The sequence below is a fragment of the Contarinia nasturtii genome, unplaced genomic scaffold (genome assembly GCF_009176525.2).
Source record: "Contarinia nasturtii isolate CC-2019 unplaced genomic scaffold, AAFC_CNas_1.1 Cnas_scaffold_928, whole genome shotgun sequence".
NCBI lineage: Eukaryota > Metazoa > Arthropoda > Insecta > Diptera > Cecidomyiidae > Contarinia > Contarinia nasturtii.
The window spans coordinates 1,708,733-1,731,210 of NW_022198275.1; the positions used below are offsets into that span (position 1 = coordinate 1,708,733).

The 22,478-nt window shown below is 34.0% G+C and overlaps 4 protein-coding genes and 1 long non-coding RNA gene across 11 annotated transcripts in view; 1 reads left to right on the top strand and 4 right to left on the bottom strand.

The window, feature by feature from the left end:
* LOC116342976 overlaps positions 1-22,478 on the top strand; it is a 120,439-nt gene that overhangs the window by 18,864 nt on the left and 79,097 nt on the right. For both annotated transcript variants that reach the window (XM_031770822.1, XM_031770821.1), the window contains one exon: positions 13,555-13,635. The gene's annotated coding sequence lies outside the window, so the exon portion shown is untranslated. The remainder of the gene's footprint in view (positions 1-13,554; positions 13,636-22,478) is intronic.
* LOC116342981 (carboxypeptidase B-like) lies at positions 8,450-11,493 on the bottom strand. 4 transcript variants are annotated; one of them, XM_031770831.1, is made up of 16 exons: positions 11,377-11,493; positions 11,237-11,270; positions 11,097-11,126; positions 10,930-11,028; positions 10,757-10,855; positions 10,502-10,600; positions 10,346-10,384; positions 10,231-10,260; positions 10,081-10,176; positions 9,915-10,013; positions 9,707-9,829; positions 9,500-9,641; positions 9,252-9,433; positions 9,047-9,197; positions 8,854-8,944; positions 8,450-8,784 (listed from the first exon to the last, which is right to left on the bottom strand). In XM_031770831.1, exons 1-16 carry the CDS (start codon positions 11,413-11,415, stop codon positions 8,536-8,538), a joined length of 1,602 nt encoding a protein of 533 aa, XP_031626691.1. In that variant the 5' UTR covers positions 11,416-11,493; the 3' UTR covers positions 8,450-8,535. The 4 variants fall into 4 exon arrangements, with proteins under 4 accessions (XP_031626691.1, XP_031626689.1, XP_031626690.1 ...); XM_031770829.1 differs by having other exon boundaries at positions 8,854-9,197; XM_031770830.1 differs by lacking the exon at positions 10,081-10,176 and having other exon boundaries at positions 8,854-9,197.
* Positions 11,781-12,525, bottom strand: LOC116343098 (carboxypeptidase B2-like; the record flags this gene model as incomplete). Its single annotated transcript, XM_031770994.1, has 4 exons — positions 11,781-12,041; positions 12,103-12,190; positions 12,297-12,435; positions 12,495-12,525. Coding segments are annotated over 4 exons (519 nt in total), but the record flags the coding sequence as incomplete, so codon positions are not given.
* Positions 12,969-13,366, bottom strand: LOC116342982. Its single transcript, XR_004201282.1, has 3 exons — positions 13,294-13,366; positions 13,104-13,133; positions 12,969-13,033 (listed from the first exon to the last, which is right to left on the bottom strand). It is a non-coding gene; the product is annotated as an uncharacterized LOC116342982 (long non-coding RNA).
* On the bottom strand, positions 16,140-21,507 carry LOC116342979 (carboxypeptidase B-like). Of its 3 annotated transcripts, none has more exons than XM_031770827.1 (14): positions 19,416-19,524; positions 19,321-19,354; positions 18,923-18,952; positions 18,756-18,854; positions 18,593-18,691; positions 18,347-18,415; positions 18,000-18,038; positions 17,905-17,934; positions 17,757-17,852; positions 17,588-17,683; positions 17,386-17,514; positions 17,162-17,303; positions 16,577-17,096; positions 16,140-16,508 (listed from the first exon to the last, which is right to left on the bottom strand). In XM_031770827.1, the coding sequence occupies exons 1-14, from the start codon at positions 19,464-19,466 to the stop codon at positions 16,236-16,238; spliced, it is 1,707 nt and encodes a 568-aa protein (XP_031626687.1). In that variant the 5' UTR covers positions 19,467-19,524; the 3' UTR covers positions 16,140-16,235. The 3 variants fall into 3 exon arrangements, with proteins under 3 accessions (XP_031626687.1, XP_031626686.1, XP_031626688.1); XM_031770826.1 differs by having other exon boundaries at positions 18,347-18,445; XM_031770828.1 differs by lacking the exons at positions 19,321-19,354; positions 19,416-19,524 and adding an exon at positions 21,230-21,507 and having other exon boundaries at positions 18,347-18,445.

Consider the following 22,478-nt stretch of genomic DNA (forward strand, 5'->3'; position numbering starts at 1 on the left):
AGAGAGAGAGAGAGAGAGAGAGAGAGAGAGAGAGAGAGAGAGAGAGAAAAGCAAGTGCACGTGATTTTTTTCGTGTTCACTTCATATTCATTACCGTGATGTTGCTGTGCTCTTCCAATATAATTTACAAAATGGCTTTGTTGTGTGTGTCTGCACAAAGTTTCACGTGTTTGCACAATGGAGAAAAAAGGCACACAAATTGCGAATTATTTATTACCATCGGGCGACTCATTATATCTGATTTTCTCTATATTTTTCCAAAGTGCACAGGCACTCGCAAGACTAATTAATGCAAATCCATTTTAATAAACGGCGGCTCATTCTTGGCCTTGTTTTCGTCCATTATAATTTTGCAATAAACATGAAAATGATATATTATTTGCTCAAGACTACAGCTGAAACTGTAGCTGCGGTGCGCGCGAGAAAAAGAATTGGTAAAGATTCCAAGAAATGGAACAATTGTAAATTCAAAAAAGTACGTGTAATTTTCATAAAATTAAATTCTTTGGCTTGGCTTACGATTCATGTCATAATTTTAAAGCATATTGCTTCCTTAAAACATATGCACAACCAAAAAAACAGAACCATTGAAAAATCAACGCTATAAATTAAGACTTCGCCGATCAATTTGATCGGTTAGTGGTGACTACTACATTGGTGGAGTATAATTGATTGCACGCCTGATGGGAAAATCAATACGATTGCAATCTAATGAAAGAGAGCATTGGCATGGACAGCATTGAAACATAAATGTCGATAAAATATGTGATGAAAATCCAACAGAAATGTGATGAAAACTAATTTTCATTTTTTCGCACTTCTTTTTTCTCTATCTTCTATCTACTTACTATTCCACACTCAAGCGAATTGACCAATGAATGTAAAAAAAACCAAATACGACACATTGGCTCATATCTCACACAAGCGCCACTTCTCACTTGCCAGCATACATATATTGGTGATTTACAAATTAATACTTCTCTCTACAAACAATATCTGGGCTGGTGTTTTGACTGATTTATATGTTTGAAAAATGTATGGAGTGCGCGCACCCATTCGCGCTCGACTTCTTTACCGCATTATTGTTGGTCGGTGTTTTTTCTTTCTTCTTTTTGTTTTTGTTTCACTCCCTTTGCTATTCGAATTAGTGTCGATATTCACTTAGCGTCGCGTTGTGCACCAGATCAAAATCGCACTGTACCATTATTATTGCTTTTAAACATGAGATTGCAACTTCAATTACATGCTATGGATTATACATTTGGCCACTTTCACAGACGCGAACCGTATCACATCAACATTGGGATTAGCCACAGAAAGCACAACGATTCTCATGCGCTCATTCGGGTAGAGATTTGTTTTCATTGTTGTTGATTTGTTTTTTTTTTCCTTCTTCTCGACATTTTGCAATGAATGTATATCACTTGTGGAGTTACGCTGCCCGATGCGACATACGCGAGCATTTCTCATATCAATTTTAATGCCCATTTTAATTTTTTTTCCTTCAATACTACGATTTTTTTTTATCATTAATGATCTGAATGAGTTTTGTATGAGAAGTGTGCCTGCGCAAACACATAAGATATGGTTGTTGGCTTGATTTAAATATCTTATTATTATTCACCTTTTTGGTTGTTGTTAAAAAATGTGTGCGTTGTGTCGCGAAGGCAGCAGCACCAAGAAGCGGCCAAGCCATATAATAAGAAAATGTGTTGAATTTATGCAGCTCCACATTGTTGACTCGGTGTATGTATATATTTTCTGTGATTGTTGCTCATTTCTGATTCTTTGTTGTTTTATTTTCGGTTTTCTTTTCACATAAAGTAGGGAAAAAAAGATTTAAATTGATTTTTGTAGGCGGCAATTTCTCTCTCTATTACCAAACAAAATGATTTTATTGCTATTATTATGGTTAGCGTTAGACCATGATTTGTTTTGTGTTTCTTTTTTGTAACTTTGTTGCTATTGTTTCGTTTAAAGCAACCGTTGTTAATGCTTGCATCGTTTGTTTGAATTTGATTAGAGTCTTACGGTGTGTTGAATGACTGACTGTCTTCACATTCTCATTCGAGACCATGCCATTTTGACCAAAACCAAAACAAACTGAATCACACAAAGAAACATGCACACAGTGCACAACACAATATGCATTTGCGCTGATGAAATTTCACATTTAAGTGCATGGCACATGGCATTCAACCAATAAAAACCAAAACGACAACAACGACATTATACGATATCTCATTTCAGCAGTCTTTATGCGCCAAAATAAATATGATTCGAGTCGAGACTGTGTAATTGTTTAATTTGCATATGGCAAAGAGAAAGATCTATTTAAATTAGCAACGCGAAATTTGTACACATATAAAATGTGATGTACTACAACGATGGATTGGTATTGGGTTGAGCGCGAGGTGAAATGGGCAAAAGGCAACGCGATGCACATTGTGCATGGGCACATCGACGTTCGTTACTGTTTACCCGGTCGCCGTCGCTTTGTTTTTAATAATCAACGATTTGAAAAATGAACGGAACTAGTAAAATGCCGTATCTAGTTATGGAGTGCACGCGATTCAATATAAATTGGGTATTTATGTTTTTATCTAGTGTTTGCCTTATTTGTCATTGTCAATTTTTACCGCGTATATTCTTTTTTTCCTCTTTTTTTGTGTCATACACATTTTTTTCCCAATCGGTCGGTCGGTCGGATATTGGATTTCTTCGTCTCCACAAGCAAAATGGAAAGCACGACACACACGATCAAATCGGCAGGCGGGGAAATTTTCTATCATTCAAAACCAGAGAGAAATAGAGATTGAGAGGGAGAAAGAGAAGAAAAGATGTGGGCATTTGATTTATTTTATTATTAAACTGCGCTGATGCCGCATAATTTAACAAAATACATAAAAACTCATGCACACACACACACTCTCAACACTAGATGAATTTATATGCGAAATGGAAAATTGTTGAATGAAAACCACCAAATTCGTATCGATGGACGATTTCTATTTGTCGATTTTATCAAATGAAATGGTGTGTATTTCACATGTTTTCTGCAAACGGAATTTCGTTCTTTTTCTTCGATCTTTCTCTTCGCATATTTCACAGCAGTGACTGAAGCAAAATAAAAGAAGAAGTATCGAAACAATAAAAATATCGATTGCCATGTATTGTTTTGGTATATATTGTTGGTGGTCTCTTCTGGAGGCAGCAATTTAAACAGAGCGCACAATCAATCTAATGTGCTTTGCCCATAAATCTCCGATCTGGAATTGAAATTTATGTGAGCTGATTTTAAGTCGCGCATTCGCAGTACGTGTTGACTGCACACACACTCACTACCTACCGAATGAACGAACGAACGATCGAATGAGAGTGAAAATTCATGAGCCGCTTAAATGTCGTTCGTTTCATTGCTCGTATAAAATCAAAATACCATATATTCATAGGGAAATAAAACAAAATGCCTAATATACATATTTAATTTCTAATGAAAGTTTTGCAAAACAACACGAAAAAGAAGAAGAAATAACAACAGCACCGATTCACTTTTCGAAATGAAGAGAAAATAAATTTTTATTCTGATATTTTCGATTTCATTTACGGTAGAATTGCTCAAAGCCGATATTTGTTACTTCGTTGCAACCGACCAAAATCCCAGTTAAATGGCACAGCAAAATTGACAAAATCGCGTCGATTTCGTTGCATTGCGGGTTCACTGTTTTGTGGCCGGATTCAACATGAAATGTGCGCCAATCGGTAAATTCAAAGCATGTTATCGTAACAAATCGAAAGAAAGAAGAGAAAAAAAAGTTGGTTGGTTAGTTAATTAATCGAAATCTAGAAAAAGTGCATTGCATGCCAGTCAATCAGCCGGAATTGCACCGACCAAATGTGGCAAAAAACATACATTGCACATACACAACATATGCGAAATGTGATTTATCTCGATAGTGTAAGCGATAAACACATCTTGCATCTATTGAATTTTGCGCACTTATCGTGTCACATATTGTAATATACTATACGGCATATATACATTGCACGCGTACACCAAATCCAAAGAATTCACACATGCAGCCGTGATCATTTACAAATGAGATTAGCCCATTCTACGACATCTCATATGGCGATAAGGTTCTTTGTGCGCATTTCACGTGCAAATCGAATTGGAGAAAGAAAGAGACGGACAAAAATGAAGATTGGCCAACTACCTCTATTTCTCATTGGTTGTCGAACAATTACGCTCATTTTCAGACTCGATTTCCTTTCGATTTCGCTACTTTCGTGACCATACGATATGTGGTAATTTAATATATCGATGAAATAGGTGAAAACGAAACGGTGTATGTGTACATCGGTCATAATATCTTTGGTGTCACGGTGAGAACGTATCGGAATATATTGCAATGACAATTAGCATGTGGAAAAGCACAGCTACTACTCTACCGTTGAAAATCAGCATAACAAAAAAAAAAACAAACAACAACACCGATACAATCGCATGGATAAATAATTTAATAAGGTAGAAAAAAAGTGCCGCACGTCCATTCATTATAAATTTATTTGTACGGCTGTCAATTTTCCCTTGTTGACGGCTTGTTTTTCGGTTGTGCACAATTTTTGCATAGAAAGTGTGTGTAGACTTTGTATTGCACGCGCATTCAGCGCACAATACAACCCGAACACCACTCTCCATCGAGACGGCGGTCATTCGATACGAACAAATTTCTTACTTTCATCAAATTGTTCAGTTTTCGTGTATTGTGTCTGCACCGTGTTTCTTTCGACAAGCTTAGAAAAAACAAATGCTTTTATGCAACGTATGTGATCGTAAAAATTGATTAATGTACGCTTGGTTAAATTGGCGGTCGATGTTTCACAAATCAACACACTCAAGTTTAATTTGATTATCTCTTGGCTTTTTTTTCGGCGCATTTTACTCCGAATACCTTATAAAGCAAGTGCAACATTCTCTTGGGTACCGACGGCTGTCGGCCTAAAAACAACAATAAATTTATGAATTTATCGTTTTCCAATCTTTTTTTTTGCTCAAACATTGTCCCATTGTGAGCGTGCATTCGGAATGTTGTGTTCTATTGCCTTTTTTTCCTCAATCAAATGGAAACCCGGGGCCCTCAGCATGTAACACTTTTACGGAAACGCAAACTGATATGCACTGGTTTTCACAACTATATACCATGCAGCAGTACAAGTACAGCACAGTTATCTGAACGTGTCACATTACACATTATACGTGCCAATCTGAAGAGAAACCATAGATACACCTGTTTTCATCACCATTTTTATTTCATTCAAAAAACCAAATACTCTATACAACCGATAGCAGTCGCAGCGTAACGTGCGCGCACATTATTTCTTAATATAGGAAACAAAGAAAAAAGAATTTTGATGTGAAGCCACAACGTAAATTTAGTCGTTTGACAAGCGAATATCATAAAATGTTTTTGGGTATTTTACCATATTGAGAATTGGAATTGTTCAATGATTGAGCCATTTCACAACAACATCGGTCGTGTATAAAATTTGAGGAAATTCGGTTGCAGTTCAACGTGTGAGGTTGATGACATTTTGTTCGTAAGCAACAAATTCAAATGGCTACAGAACTATATAATTATTTTTAAGAGCTGGAACGAATTTATTAATTTTCTAACATAACTATGACTTTTTCTTCATATATAAAATGATTATGAAATCATTCCGAAAAATGACGTACAGAAGCCACAAAAACATTCACATTCAATGTTGTAAGACACAAAATTGATCGGTTCATATGAAAAATGTCTGTGCGTTTGAAATGACGTGCGAAAAAACTATAAATCGTCCCCTCAACCATATTTGAAATGTACCGATCTCACGAATTTTCTGCATTGTCGCTTTCGACTCTTGAGCCATGCGGCAACCACTTCGAAGAGAATGAAAAAAACAACAACTGAATGTGCATAAACACGAAAAGTGCGTCATAAAAAATCCTATAAAATGGAATACATAGTGTGCGTTCGGGAGTTTGCCATCTGTTTTGTTTTTATTTAATAAATGCATTTTTATTCATTTGAATCTTACAAGACACTTTGTATGCGGCTTGTCATTCCCCCTTGATTATTTGTCTGGATCATGCGGTGCTATTTTTTTATAGAAACCAAAAGACTCATAAAATTTTATAGCATAAGTGTTTTTCATTAGCATGCGTTGGAGTTGTGTATCAAATTCCCCCCTCAAGTTGTCAAAATAAGTCAATTGGAGAGAGAAAAACGAACTATTTTTTTTCGCTTTTTTAACTATTCCAAAGTGTGGTTTGGCTTTTTTTTCGCTTCAACATAAAATTTCCTTTGAACAGGCAATATATTCAGCTGTCGTCATCTGGATATTACAGCTCATCTGGATATCGTCAGCAGATGATACAAAGTGAAAACAATAGAAGTGATTGTTATAGGTATATAAGCTTGTTATATACTGGTATTACTATTACAATCACTTCTATTGTTTTCACTTCGCATCATCTGCTGACGGCATCCAGATGAGCTGAAATATCTAGATGACGGCAGCTAAATATATTGTCTGCCTTTGAACGAATCTTTAACACGAAACCTGATCGAAAATAGAGAAATGTTTTGATTATATCTCAAGACAGAAAAAAAAATATCCACAGAAATGAATTGAATATTTTTTCAAAGAAATAATGGCACTGCTTGATAGGATTGATAACAACTTTGGAAATATAAATCAAAAACTAGCGTCCAAACTATCACTTCCGAGTCTCTTTCTCTCTTGAGGTGTTTGTGTGCTGTGTGTGATTGTGATGTGGGACGTAAAACGCGACTTGAGGCTCTAGTTTCATTTGAAAAGATTTGACTCACCATTTAAAATGATATAGCTCTGAAAACGATTTTCATTTTCTTTTCAAATGAAATAATCGTCGCCAGTTGTATTTTGGTTCAATGAAGTAGCTGAATAAAATAAAAAACACCATCAAAATGGACAAAAATGTCGATTTAAGCACAACACACATTTTGATTTTGTGGTTGATTTCGAACACATGGCCGACAAAATGAAAATAATATAAAATCCATTGATTGTTATGCAAACAGAGAGAATACACACACACACAAATGATACATCCAATCATGTGCGCATTGTCATTATTATTAGTGTGTTTTAGGTAATAATAATCGGATTGCGCGATCGCGCCAACCAGCAATTAGCTACTCGATTATAGTGTAATATGTTGTTATGCTTTTTGTGTGTGTGTTCTCTTTCGACTGGGTTGTGTATATACATTTCAAATTTCATATTTCCAGTTCATTGGATGCGCGAGGTATGCGCGCGCATGTTCATGACTTCATCGGGATTTTTCTTCCTGTATTATTTTTTTGTAATTCGCTTTAGCACTACGCTGATTGCCAATCATATTTCAAATTGGTATTGTGGTATTTTCTTCTCTCTTAATCGAATTGAAAGAGAATCGCTATAGAAAAGGAACTGGTTTTTCACATTACTTTTCATTTGAACCATAGAATTTTCGTTTCGTGCAAAATCGTGATCGTTTTCTTCTTCTTCTTTTTCGTCTCTCAATCTCTAGCGTTAATTCCGCAAAAAACCTACACATCGAAAGATGAATACATGTTGTAAAGCAAATAATGTACACAATCTATTAGAAGATAGGCTATCTGTATGGATGAATCATCCGCAACCATATAAAAAGCGACGAGTACAAAGTTATGTACAAAATCAACAATGTTCTAGTCTCTATGTTTGTCGTGAGATGTTTGTCATCATTGAGTAATGCAATGTGCGGTGCGATGTTGCATGCACTCGGCAAATTTCTGTGGTCATGTGAATTGCTGATTTTGATCTCATTGATCAAAGTACAAGAATTATTATAAGGCACATTCTATATTTAGTGTTTCCACACTGACAGTGAGTGAGTTGTTTGTCCGCGTATTCGTGTGCGCGGTTAGATGCTTTCCGTCACATGTAACTTATACATTACATCGGTTGGGTTGTCTCGTCAATCGATGTGCGTGCACTTCTCTTGAAAGAGAAAAGAACATCATCACATATCGAATGGGAAATTAAATTGAAAAAAGAAAAAAAAATCAAAACAGAAGAGAAATATGTGCTTGAGGTTGGCAAACGCGCGCGCGCAATATTGCCGTTGAGAATGAAGCGTAAATGTGTGCAATTTATAGGCTGATACTTCCAATGCCTAAATATGGATTCAACGCCGATGAAAATGAATTGTCTACGTGCTGCCAATTTTATGAAGAGAATTGACACGTACAAGCGCGAGACTTTTATCTGCGCATCTACAACGATACACACTGAATGATAACAGTTATCTACTAAACTCGATTTTATAACGGTTTCATTGAACAAGACTGGAATTATCTGATAAAAAGGCAGGTAGTAGCAAGTATACGATGCATTTGGTCTGAATAAACTTCAAAAAATTATTTATTTCATTTAATAATTCACATTTCAATTCCATATTGTTTGGTCAATTTTTCTTAATTAATTTTTCGCATTTCCTTGAAATATTGCTTGCGTAACAGTCAAAATGAATGCTTGAGCTTCTCTCGCTGCCACTTCGATTTGATTCGATGGCAAAAGAAATCCATATCGACCTTTGTCACGCAATTCAATTGTGTAAGCATACTCGATTCCAAGACTTCTGGCCCAACTTTCCGACGATCCGGGAGACAAATAAAGTGTATCATCTGTTTCTACCGTGTGCACTTGCTTATTAACCAATTGCATTTGCTGTCGCAACAAAAAAACGAAAAGATTAAAAAAATCGAATTCTATTTTGTGTTAAATGTGAATGGGTACCTTTACACCTTTTAGGACAACTTGCACCAAATCTCTACGATCAATTTCATTAAAATCAGTATTAATTGGATACAAAACACACTGGCCAAAACTGTGAAATGTGAGAAAAGCTCTGAATAATTCATTCGTTTTTTCAAAAAAATTCCGAACCGCTTCTGTCTCAGGCTCGGAGAAAGCACAAGTGCCGCCATACTCATCATCGCAAGGGTCTCCTATGAAACCAGTTTTACCCCAGTCAAATCCATAATTTCGATTTAAATCGACTCCAGCACATCTAATAAATCCATTTGGATTTCGATTTTTGCGCCACAATCGGTTGCCAATTTGACGTGAATATTCATAACCTGCAATGAATAGCTTCGAGTAATTTACAAACGTTTTTCAACTTATTTACAAACCATCTGGATTGTGAACGGCCAAAATATACCAATTTATATTTTTAACGTGTGCAGGCTGCTTACTCCAGTTCTGGACAAAATTGTTTACAATATAAGTGACCGCTGCCGGACTAATCCATTCACGTGCATGTATGCCACCATCAATCCAAATTGCTTTGTTTCTCGGATTACCATTCGAAATTCTGAAATAAATAAATCAAGTTATATAGTTTTCAAACGAAAAAAGTGGATCTTTTCTCAGTTGTTACTTCAAAACTATAAGTGATCGATTTTCGTGTGATGTTCCAATGTATTGAAGTGTACACAATTTAGAATATTTGTTCGCTAAGTACTTTAAAAATGATACGATATCATTGAAACTGTGATAAGCTTGCCATGTCAAACTATGACCTGAAAGCAGCATGGAATCATTAAAATTGAAAAGTTTAACACTAATGCAGACCGTGTCTATTTACCATTTCGTTTTTGATGTTGTTCAATTTCCTTTTGAGGGGGATTTTCTTGAAGCCATTGATGTAAATGTTGCTCTGCTGTATCGATCATTTCAAAGCGGTCTATTCCACGCGGGAGTATCATGCCTAAATTACAATTCATTCAATAATTTAAAAATTTCTTTAGAATATGATTGAAGCAAACTACTTCAGAATGAAAGGGTCATCTTACCTTTGGATTCAGCCAAGTTATATAAAGTGAATCCATCTGGATATGTTTCGTAGACATTGGCTCCATTGACAATGAGCCATGAAGCTAACTCCTTTTGACCTGTGAACGTTTCAACAAATTATATTGACGATTTTCTAAAAAAAAATCATTCCATGTAGTAAAATACCAGTCATAATTGCTTCATAAAGGGCTGTTTTCCCATTACTTTTTATATTAACATTAACACCATTCGCGATGCATCGTAAAGCGAATTGGATATCACCTAATCGAAATAAATCCTTTCAACTCATATTTCATATCAAACTATTGATACTACCTTTTTTAACTGCATCAATGAAATGTGTTCCTTTATTTAAAAAAAATGGAGAAAGTTGGCTATTTTGAATCTTATTCAAATCTAAATATATCAACTTATTTAAATACATGTTAACCTTTCATTTTCATTTGTGTTATAGTTGGTTTGAGTCGATCTAAAAAAGTAAAACATTTTTATATATAAATTGGCAAAATTCCCACACTTTCATTTAGTTATCTAATAAAACTTTAAGTTAAAAAGTGCGTATTCAATCATGCATGTTGACACATACCTTTGATAGTGCACAAATCAAGTGGGACTACGTTCATTAAGTTCACTTCACTGATGTCAGCACCTTTCTGTAGAAGTAATTTTATTACGTCGAAATGATCTGTAAATATAATGAAATTCACATTTTTTTCTTTCTCATCAATATCTTTCTGTCATTTCAAATATCAATAAAGTATAACCCGCTATTAAAAATATTTACAATTTTTCTTCAAAATTGTTTTTGCCATCGAAAAAATTGTTTATATGTGATAATTACCGTGGCTACAGGCAATGTGAAGTGGTGTATTTAGCAAAAAATCTTTCGCATTGATCTTTGCTCCAACTTCAATTAGTATTTTAGCAGTCTCTTCATGACCTGCATGAATTATTAAGAAATTTAAGCTAAAAACGTGAACGAAGATTCACAATATGCTTTCTCTCATATGCTACCATTTTCTGCGGCCCAATGGAGCGCAGTCATGCCAAGATTATCGTGGGCATCAACATGTGCACCCTTGGCAATGAGCTGTTGCACAGCCGCTGTATTGCCTATATCAAAAAAAACCAATTTCTTTCCTTTATCGTCTCTTTTTTATTTCATCGAGTACAACAATTACCAATGCTGCTTGCAACAATCAACTCCTGGTCTGAACAAGACAAAATAAGAGGAAATTAAAATGCAAAATAGTACTAATGCGTTCGCTTAATCTTTTAGTCATTTTAATGTTTTCAGTATTTTCATGAGCTTATTAAATACCTTCACGTGATATCATAGTTACCCATTGTGGTGCCTGATTTTACAAGAATCAATGGAAGCAGTCAGTTTCTAAAGTAGCTTCTTTATTTTTGTAGCTTCAAAGAATTATATTCGTATTTTTTAGGTGAAAAAATACTCACGGTAAAGAGAAGCACCGAAAATGCATACAATAACATCATTTTAAATGATGAAGATAAAAACAGTTTATTCTTTTCGTAGAACGAGCACTATATACAACGTTATTCTTTCAATCAACTGTTTTTATGTGAGTTGTTTTCGCGTATAAGACACATATATGCCAAAACGAGATCTTAGCATTTTTTTGTTAGAAAAACCCGAAATACAGTCAAGAGAATTATAAAATTCTTCAAAATATCTGCTTATTGAAGATAATGGAATACTGACGTATGTTACAAACAATACGCAGTTGGTATTCTATCTGAATGTATTTAATAATATGACATTGTTAATTAACATTTTAGAAGATTACAAAGCCATTGGAATTTATTGACAGTTTTACTTCGATATAATTTTTCTGAGTTCATCAAGTCAGTTTAAATTTTCCTTTTTTCGTATCGTTGAAAATTGCTTTCGATACAGTTAAAATGAATGGTTTGATTGAAATTTGATTGAAAGGTAAAAGAAAACCATAACGACCACTGTCACGCAATTCAATCAAGTATGTGTATTTAATTCTAATACTTTGCGCCCAATCTTCCGATGAACCAAGTGTTAAATCTTCAATTGCCTTCTCCGTTACAATCTCATTGATTGAAAACGTTTGATTATTAACTTTTTTCATATTCTGTAATTTAAAAAAAATCAAACTATTGAAATATCATATGAAATTTGATAATAGATGTTACCTTCACACCATCTTGAGCAACGCGTTTCAAATCCAAACGATGTGATTCTGTTATATTCTTATTTGAGTCTGAAACGAACTGGCCAAAGCTATTAGAAATGCGCAAATTTTTCGGTCGATTTGATGAAAAATTTTCGAACTGCTTGTGTTTCAGGCTCGGAAAAGGCATGCATTCCTCCATAATCCTCTTCACACTTATCATTTTCGAATCCATCAGCATCCCATTTATATCCGTGATTGCGATTCAAATCCACTCCAACACAGTCACTATCTAGTTTATTATTTCGATTCTTTCGCCAAAATCGATTGCCATTTTGGTGTGAGAATTCATAGCCTACAATAAATTAACTATGATCAATATATTGTACGTTTACGACCATGTGGACGTCAAACCATCTGTATTATGAACGGCCAGAATGTGCCAATTCAAGTTCTGGATATGCGCAGGCTGCTTACTCCAATTCTTCACCAAGTCATTTGCAATGTACTGTAATCCATTCGCGTGCATGTATACCACCATCAATACAAATTGCTTTGTTCCCCGGTTTTCCTTTCAAAATTCTATCGAAAAAATGTCCAAATATTCTCAGAATTCCAAATAAATTCAATTAACTTTTCTCTTATTGATACCTTAAAACCACAATGGGTGATCCACCATGTGATTTTCCAATGACCAAAAGTTTACACAAATTACCATGTTTTTTAACTAAATATTCGATAAATGAGTAGATTTCAAGAGGCCGATGATATGCTTTTCATGACAATTCATGACCTAAAATATGGAAGCAACTATATCTTCTGAGAAAAGCGCATCGGAACTAGTTTCGTTTACCATTCACTTTTGCATTGCTGCAATTTGTTGTTGTGGTGTATCTTTTGTCAGCCATATACTATACCTTTGGCAATTAGCTTCGTTACAGTTGTTGCATTACCTAAATTCAAATAAAATTAAAGATATTGCTGGGGAATATTGATGACACATTTCTTGATTTCTTGCATTACCGAGCTTGGATGCCGTAATAAGCTCTTGATCTGTGGTGAAAGATAAAACAGCACATAAGTTACAAACGAGTCTACTTAAAATAATAGTTCTAGTCTCTCATTCTCAATTCTTTGAATTTGTTCCTCCTGCTAGTGGTACACTTTTCTCCACGAAGGTGGACTTTTCTAGGATGAAAACTGTTTGTATTACCTTCATGTGTAAGAACACATTCGCACTGGGATGTCTAATTTTCGATGAGAATAAATAGAATCAGATGATTTGGAGCCCGCGTATTATGAAGTAACAAAAAAAGTAAAATACTTACAAAATGATTGCCGACTGTAAACACTACGAACAAACAACAAAACAGCATCATTTTAAGTGAAAATGAAATACGATACTTAAGATAAACTGCTCATTCACAATGTACATACGTTTTATATAATTGTTTTTATTTTTTGGTATTTACAGAACGTCTTTTCTTACAAATAATTGGTCTTGAAACGTCAACAACACCTTGTATTCTGTAAAATGTGTTCGAGACAAAAACAGGTGAGTGAACTTGTTTCAATTTTTTTATTCGTACATTTTTTTCCAAAGTCCAATGCCAGAACGTATGATGGCAATATTTCATTTAAACAGTTCTATAAAATTTCGAGCTACATTAGTTTTACTACTACTATAATTTTTTCAATTTCCTCTTCTGCACATCTTCAAAAATCGCTTGCGAAACAGTTCGAACAAATGCTTGTGACTCATTTGCTGTTGGTATAATGTTATAAAAAGGCAAAAGAAATCCATATCGACCCTTGTCGCGCAATTCAATTGCGTACGTGTACTTAATTCCAATACTCGAGGTTCATTGAACCGAAGTACCTGGACTTGAATAAGCTTTCGTTGCATCCATTCCAATGGTATATGTTTCCCTGATTTTCATCAAAATTGGATTTACTTCATCTATAAAAATGAAATACATTCTCAATGAAAATACATGTTGCCATGGCCTGGAAATGCCTATGTAATTTACATATAAACGAGTGAGACTCAAACATGTTCTTCTTTTTCCATCAAATATACCAGTGGCGCTACCAATTTTACATATAAGCGCATACAAAATTTTCAATATGGCTGCGCCCATGAGAGAGAAAATTTCGTCTCATTCATTTCCGCCCCATGCATGTTGCATTAATAAGGTGAGACTCTGTGCGATGCAAACCTTTGATGCTAGACAGTTTAAGTGGCAGCTCATCTGCCAAATTCATTTCAGTAAAATTAGCACCGTTTTCTAGGAGCATTTTCATCACCTTAAAATCATCTGAAATATTAATTTGTTTCCTTTAGAAGCTGAGCAATTACTTATAAAAACCTTTTTGTGTATGTATCACAAATAGAAATTACCGCGACTACTAGCAATGTGCGGGTGTGTTGTGAAAAAAATCTTTTGCATTAACGTTGGCTCTATTTTCGATTAACACTTTGGCGGCTTCATATTGACCTGAATATACGTAACAAAAGATTATTGTCACTTAACGTCATTCACACTCATATAAACTACCATTTTATGTTGCCCAATGAATCGTTGACATTCCTTGGCTATCATGTTCGCTAATATTTGCACCTTTTGCAATCAATTTTTTTAGACTAGTTGTATTACCTAAAGAAACAGAAGTATAAACATGTGGCACATTTTAAAATAAATCCATTGATTTGAAATTTACCATTTCTACCTGCATCAATATGTTCTGGATCTGAACAAAAATAAGCAAAATATTTAAATACACTAAATAAAAATTATTTAAAATTGATCCAATTACATTGTACGGAAGAGCAATCGTCTACAAAATTTTCTACAATTGAAAGAAAAACGAAAACTGCATAGAATAACTTCATTTTCAATGGAAATAAACGTAAATGTAAAAGATCAAAATATACTTTTCAAGCGTATCTTCACCGATGAAACCATTACATGAGACTCATTATTTTCATTATATCATTCTTGGAGATTAAATAATTAATGAAAGTATAATGAGTCTATTTTTTCAAATAATTTTGTCTTATTCTTTTATCTTCTTTATTTCAATAAATTTACTTTTTGTGAAATTCATTCACACTGAAAGCGATCATTTACACATGTAGTTAAAAAATGAATAGATATTTTTAAGCAAGTCCATTATTGCGTGATGTGACGTAAGATCTAAGGTCTGTGAACTACACGTCATAAAGGATTATGCTGAATTTCCTATGTAAAATAATTGGTTGTTTTGACTTTTAACCGACTGATAATTACCAGAACTTTTTCATTGCAACGGATGAATGTGTCTCTGATAAAAATATTATTTATTTCATGCTTTTTCACATGCACATAGTCAAATGATTATTAAGCGCATCTCGAGAGTTGGAAACGTATTTTTCCATTTTTCACATTTTCAAAGATTGTCTGTGACACAGTCCGAACAAATGTTTGAGACTCTTTAGCAGTTGGTTTAATTTGATTGACAGGCAAAAGAAAACCGTAACGACCTTTGTAAGTCAACCGTGTCTCGCCCAATCATCTGAACAACCAGAACCTGAAGTATACAGATTCATTGTGTTTCCTATCGTGTAGATTTGATTGTTCGCCTTGGTTCGCCTCTCTCATTTGTTATGTCGTTTGCAAAAGAAAGATGATTATTAAAAATTGAATGTGACAGAAAGTTTTCTGAATATACTTTCATACATGTTTTAGCAACACTTTCTAAGTAACTACAATTCCGATGGTTTATATCTATCTGTTAAATACAAAATGAATTGGTCGTAGTTATGAATGCATAAAAAGCTTCCATAGTTTAAAAAAAGAGTCAAACTGCCTCTGTTTCAGGTCCAAAGAAGGCATGTGTTCCAATTCGTTACACGAATCATTCACCGAACTAGTTCCACCTCAATTATACCTATGATTCGAATCAAACCCAATGAAGCCAGAAGCTAACACAAGATATCAAACAATGAATAAGAGGATATCATTTTCGATCGCGATCGATAAATAATACAATTGAAATTTTTCGAATTTTTTTATTTCTTTATTTGCATTGATGTAAATATGACTGACGTATATAAAAAAAAATACTAGTACTATTTGATTAAAATCCATGCTTTTCTTGCAGTCGGGTTATGGTTTATTCGCTATAATCTTTCTTTAATTCATTTAATTGAACATCTTCAAATATTGCCTTCGATATGGTGCGAACAAATGCTTGCGCTTCTTTGGCCGTTGGTTCGATTTGACTGGCAGGTAAAAGAAAACCATATCGACCTCTGTCGCGCAATTCGATGGTGTAAGAGTATTTGATTCCAATACTTGCGGCCCATTCTTCCGAAGAACCAGAAACTGCTATTTGTGAAAAATCACATCCCATTGTGTAGGTTTGATTATTAATCGCTTTCATGTGCTAAATGTAAAAAAAATTAACATTAAGAAAATGATATGAAATACGAATAAATAAAGTATGATTATTACTTGTACGGCCTCTTGACCAATACTGCACAAAGACTCAAAATGAGCTAGTGACATGTTTTCATCAGTCGGATACAAAATATATTGTCCGAAGCTGTGGAAGGTGAGGAATGCATAAAAATCTTCTTTGGTTGTGTTGAAAAATCTGCGAACTGCTTCAGATTCTGGTTCGGAAAAAGCTTTTTTTCCACAATAATCTTCTTCGCATGGATCCTTTTCTCCACCCCACTTATGTCCATCGTAGTTTCGGTTTAAATCTACTCCTGCACATCCACTGCATTCATTTGGGTTGCGATTCTTACGCCAAAATCGATTGCCATTTTGGTGTGAAAATTCATAACCATCTGGATTATGAACGGCCAAAATGTGCCAATTCAAGTTTTGAATATGGTCAGGCTGCTTGTTCCAATTCCTCACCAAATCATTTGCAATGTACGTTACGGCCGCTGGACTAATCCATTCACGCGCATGTATGCCACCATCAATCCAAATTGCTTTGTTCATAGGATTTCCATTCGAAATTCTACCAAAGAGAATAAAATAAGTGGTATTTTACATATTTTTGCCTATTCCTTTAACATTTGATACCTCAAAACTTTGAGTGGTCGTCCTTCATGTGTTGTTCCAATGGTTGACAGTTTACACAGGCTGCCATGTTTTTCCGTCAAATATTTTAAAAATGAATAGATATCCTCAAGACGATGATAAGCTTTCCACGTTAATGCATGACCTAAAATACGAATTTTTATAATTAATAACATCACAATGAGTGATTTCGATGGATTCAGACCCAATTAACTCCCGATTTTTACCATTTTGCTTTTGTAGTTTTTCAATTTCTTTTTGTGGCGGATTTTCTTGAAGCCACTCGTGAATCTTTTTTTCTGCCTCCCGTAAAACTAACGCTCTGTCCGTCTCAATGCCGTCAGGCACTTCTATGCCTGATAAAGTTACATTTCATTTTTAAACCTCAACTCATGCATCAGCGCTAGTCACAAAAATGTCATATAATACCTTTGGCTGCAGCCTTTTCACGTAGACTCTGTCCAAATGGAAATTTATATTCTTTGACTCCCTTTTTAATGAGCCATTCAACAAGCTCTCTTTTATCTATTGGAATATTTTCACACTTTTTTAGTATTTTTTTTTTGTGTTTTGACATCGAAATATATCAATAAAATACCACTTCTGAGTGCCTCGCTGATGGGACTGATCCCAGTATATCTGATATTAATATTCACTCGTTGATCGATAAATTGTTGAGCCAACTCAATATTACCTAAGCGAATATATAGAAACTATATTGGAACATTACAATAAGTAGATGCTACCTTTTTTTACTGCATCAATAAAGTCTCTTCCTAAAAAAATGAATTCAACACATTAATATTTTATTAGATTATATTTATTTTATCAAAATTATCACCCTTTTTTCTCATTTTAATTAAAATTGGTTTGAATTCATCTGAAAGATACATAAACATTATCAAAGATTTTAAAATAAAACACAATTTGTTTTAAGTATATTGCACCTTTATGACTTTGCCAATTTAATTTCAAGAATTCTATTCAAATAAATAACAATAATTGAAACAATGGTTCGGATGCATTTGTCGAAATGCAATATACTTAAAACAAATTGTGTTTTATTTTAAAATCTTTGATATTTGATGGACTTTGCGGATAAAGAAGTTTTGTCGTTTTTTAAAAACAAATTTAAAGTACATAAACATTATCAATCATATAAATACTTTTTGGAAAAAACAAACACACCCTTGATCGTACTCAAACTAATTGGAGTATGTTTTGCTAAATTAACTGCAGTAAAGTCGGCACCATTTTCTAAAAGCAGCTTTATCATTTTTAGATGGTCTGACAAATTTAAAAAAAAACAACTTATTTCCAATATTCTTTTACAAGGTTCAAATGTGTAGAGTCTATCACATTCGACATATGTATACAATAAAAGAAATTTACTTTTTCTTCGGTCAAAACGTTAAATTAATTTCAACCACTTACTATGACTGCATGCGATGTGAAGGGGTGTATTGAAGAAGAAATCTTGGGCATCGATACGTGCACCTCTGTCAATTAACACTTTTGCAGCTTCATGGTGGCCTGAACCATTGATTTTATAAAATATTATTGTTACGTAAGATGTTTTTATTTTTGAGCACCTCACCATATTCAGCAGCCCAATGAATCGCTGTCATTCCGTGATTATCAGACGCACTAATATTTGCACCTGTAGCAATAAGACGTGGAATAGCCGATGCATTATCTAAATTAAAACATAAATCAGAAACAAAGTCAATCGAAAATAATTTATTTCTAAAATATAAAGGCTACCAGTGATTGCTGCGATAATTAGCTCTTGATCTGCACGAAAAAATGAATGAAATAAAACTTGAACATAAATATTTTGATTTTTCAAACAATGAAGCATGTGCAATTGTGCTATGAACGAAAAAAAGCAAATCTTTGATATTTTCCATATTTTCTGATTTTTGCAAGAATGTGTAGCTGTGTTATTTCAAACACCAATACATTTGCATGATTTTCAATTCATTCTTTTTTATACACAGAAAATGAATTCATTGAATGTTTCAAAATGACTTCAGAGGATTATCATTTTCATTAAATCCCTGGATATGACGGGAAAACGTCTGCAGCGTTGCTATTTTATCTGTAGCGTTTGCCAGAGAAACTATCAAACCTAGCATGCTTATTTTTATGGATCTTATTACCTTTATGTGAGAGAACACATTCACAATAAAGTACCTAATTCAAAAAAAGCATTGAAATTAATTAGTTTGAATAAAATTATATAAAATTCACCTACAAAATTGTTGCAGAAGAAAATTATATGAAAAATCCCGTAAAGCAATTTCATTTTAAATTTCAAAAAATCTTCTTTCTGTCTTATCACTGAAGGCGAGATACTAATTCTTCTGCTCGTGAACTGGTTGTGTTTTTATAGTTCTTGAGCTAGAAGCTACGTCTTTGTCAATAATAATTAATGAAGATTTCGCATTTTTTGAATATTTGCACGTTTTTCTTATCTTTATTGACGCAAAATGTTTTTCAAAATTTTTGTTGTTTATTTTCACATATATTTGAGAAAAGCTGTTCATATAAGTTGTTCATTGACTTTCAATGATGTACACAGACATAGTAAAGTTTGTGCGCTACCATTATACATATTTTTTTGATACTGATGAATATGAGTATTTACACAAAAAGTATTTCAATTGGCAGACGATGAGTTGAAGAATACTATTTGACGTGCGTCGATTGTACGTCATACAAGATATAGCTAACACGTGCAATGAATGCTACAATAACAATAAGTCTGTTTGCGTTTCCAAAGGCCTCACATTAGAATATATTGTTACTTGATATTTTATACATTTGAATGAAAAAAAAAACTTTTTTTTAACAGAGAATAAGAAATATTTCGAGTAAAAATGAGCTCAATTAATTGAAATCCTAATATAAAAAGCATTGAAGAAAGTGTAATTCTAGAAGAAAAATACAATTATATCCTTTTGTTTTTCACATCTTCAGAAATTGCTTGTGAAACAGTCTGAACAAATGCTTGCGCTTTCTTGGGCTGTAGGTACGATTTGGTTGGCGGGCAAAAGAAATCCATAACGACCTTTGTCACGCAATTCAACGGTTTAAGCATACTTAATTCCAATACTTAGTGCCCACTCATCGGAACAACCAGAACCTGCATGAAACGATGGCATTTCCGTTTCTAGGATATAGCTTTGATTATGCATTTCTTTGATTTTCTACATGTTATTGTGAAAATAAATCAGAACGAGTTTATTTAGAAAACGTTTACCAAATGCAAACATTTATCGTTACCTGAATGCTAGGGGCAAATGACTACTTATAAGTTCGACGAAACCTATAGAATTGTACGAAAAACTTAGACGAACTTATGAAATCGCACGCTACTTATGAGAATTTATACGAACTTACGCTTTGTCCATATAAATTAACACACTGCTGTAAGTTCGATATGCGTCAACATGCCGAAACAGTCGCACATGTAGTAGTCAAATGACACAACGCTGGTCAACTTTTTTTAATTACATCTCACGCTGCAAATAATTTGTACAAAAAAGTAGAACGTATTTTAAAATAAAAGTCATCAATCCAATTAGTAAATTGGATATCATCCTTAAAAGACCTGATTTTGATATTGAAGCATCGCTCTCAACACTCATACTTATTACTGATTATTCACTATCATAACCGACTCTTTCAAAAATGACGTCTAATTAGACGAATTCATATTTCTTGTTATTTTTTCACTGAAAACCTGCTCGACTTATTTATACAAATTATTTTCTATCTGATTCAACATAACTAACATTTATTACCAATTACAATATTCTGCGATGTTCAATTGACGTTGAAAAACTTACTAGTAATCTATAGGAACTCACGTAAAACTTGGACGAACCAACAAAAATGTATATAGAACTCAAGAGAACTTATGCGAACTAGTGAAACTTACAGATACTTATAAACTTACAACGAGTCATTTTCCCCTAGCCTGAATGGCTTCTTTACCGACACGGACCAAGTTATCAATGTGCGATTGTGACATGTTGGAATCACATGGAAATAAAATATATTTACCAAAACTGTGGAAGGTGAGGAATGCACAAAAATGTTCTTTGGTTTTATTGAAGAAGCAACAAACTGCTTCAGTTTCGGGTTCGGAAAAGGGATGTGTTCCACAATATTGTTCTTCATTTGGATTATTTTCGCAACCCTCTTGGCTCCATTTATATCCGTAATTGCGATTCAAATCCACCCCAATCGAAATTTGGCGCGGATTTTGAAGATTAACTGTGGAACAAGTTTTAACTAGAAATGTTTTATCATATTATACCTCTCAATTCGGCCATTTTATGCAGATTTGGTCCTTCTGGAGATGTTTCACTAACATAAGCACCATTATTGGCAAGCCATTTAGCAAACTCCTTTTGGCCTGCACAAAATGTTCGAGTTTTGATATTTTTAATATTATTTGGAAAATTGTTAATATTTATATGACTCATGAGAATGTATACCATTATTAATAGCCTCATAGCTGTTTTGCCTTTATCATACTTTATGTTAATGTTTACTCCCTGAGCAATGAGCTGTTTCGCCAATTTGATGTTACCTAAAACATTGATTGGAAACGCTGCAGTTCAGTGTTTAATTGAGTCGAAGGGCAATCGCACTTTGAACACTGCAGTTGTGCTGCTCTCTGACATTTATAAGTTCAACCCTATGTAAAGACATTGCTTTCCTCTTCTTCTTCATTTACAAGAAGCATGTGCGTTATAGCAGCTTAACTTTGAGATACCAGGTGGCAGCACATCTGCGTGTTCGAAACCCAATACATTGCTTTAAATGGAGTGCGAGCAGAGCGTGAATTGAGTAGGGCGGCGCCACCGTCTAAACATACAAATTTCCATTTAAATCAGCGCCATCTACGCCAAAACATACTTTCGGTTGAAAATAAAACGCCATCATATTCCGACATTGACCTAAAAGAAAGAGTAGAACACAAGAATTCTAACTGATTTTATTCAATAAGCGCCACTACTTCATCAAGTGATTTTTACCATTTCTTATTGCTTTTAGAAGCTCTCTACCTATAATTATAAAATCACAAAATGTTATTAGACTGAAATTATGAAAATGTCAAAGATTTCAAACTCGTCAGGTGCAAAATTTCGCCACAAAATAGTTACCTTTCATCTTTATTTTTCCCAATGTTCGACTAATGCTATCTGAAAAAGAAATAAATTTTGAAAGTTCCTACTTTCCATTTGCCCCACTGTCACTTAGAACTTTAGCTGCTATATCGAACACTAAATCGGAAAATAAATGA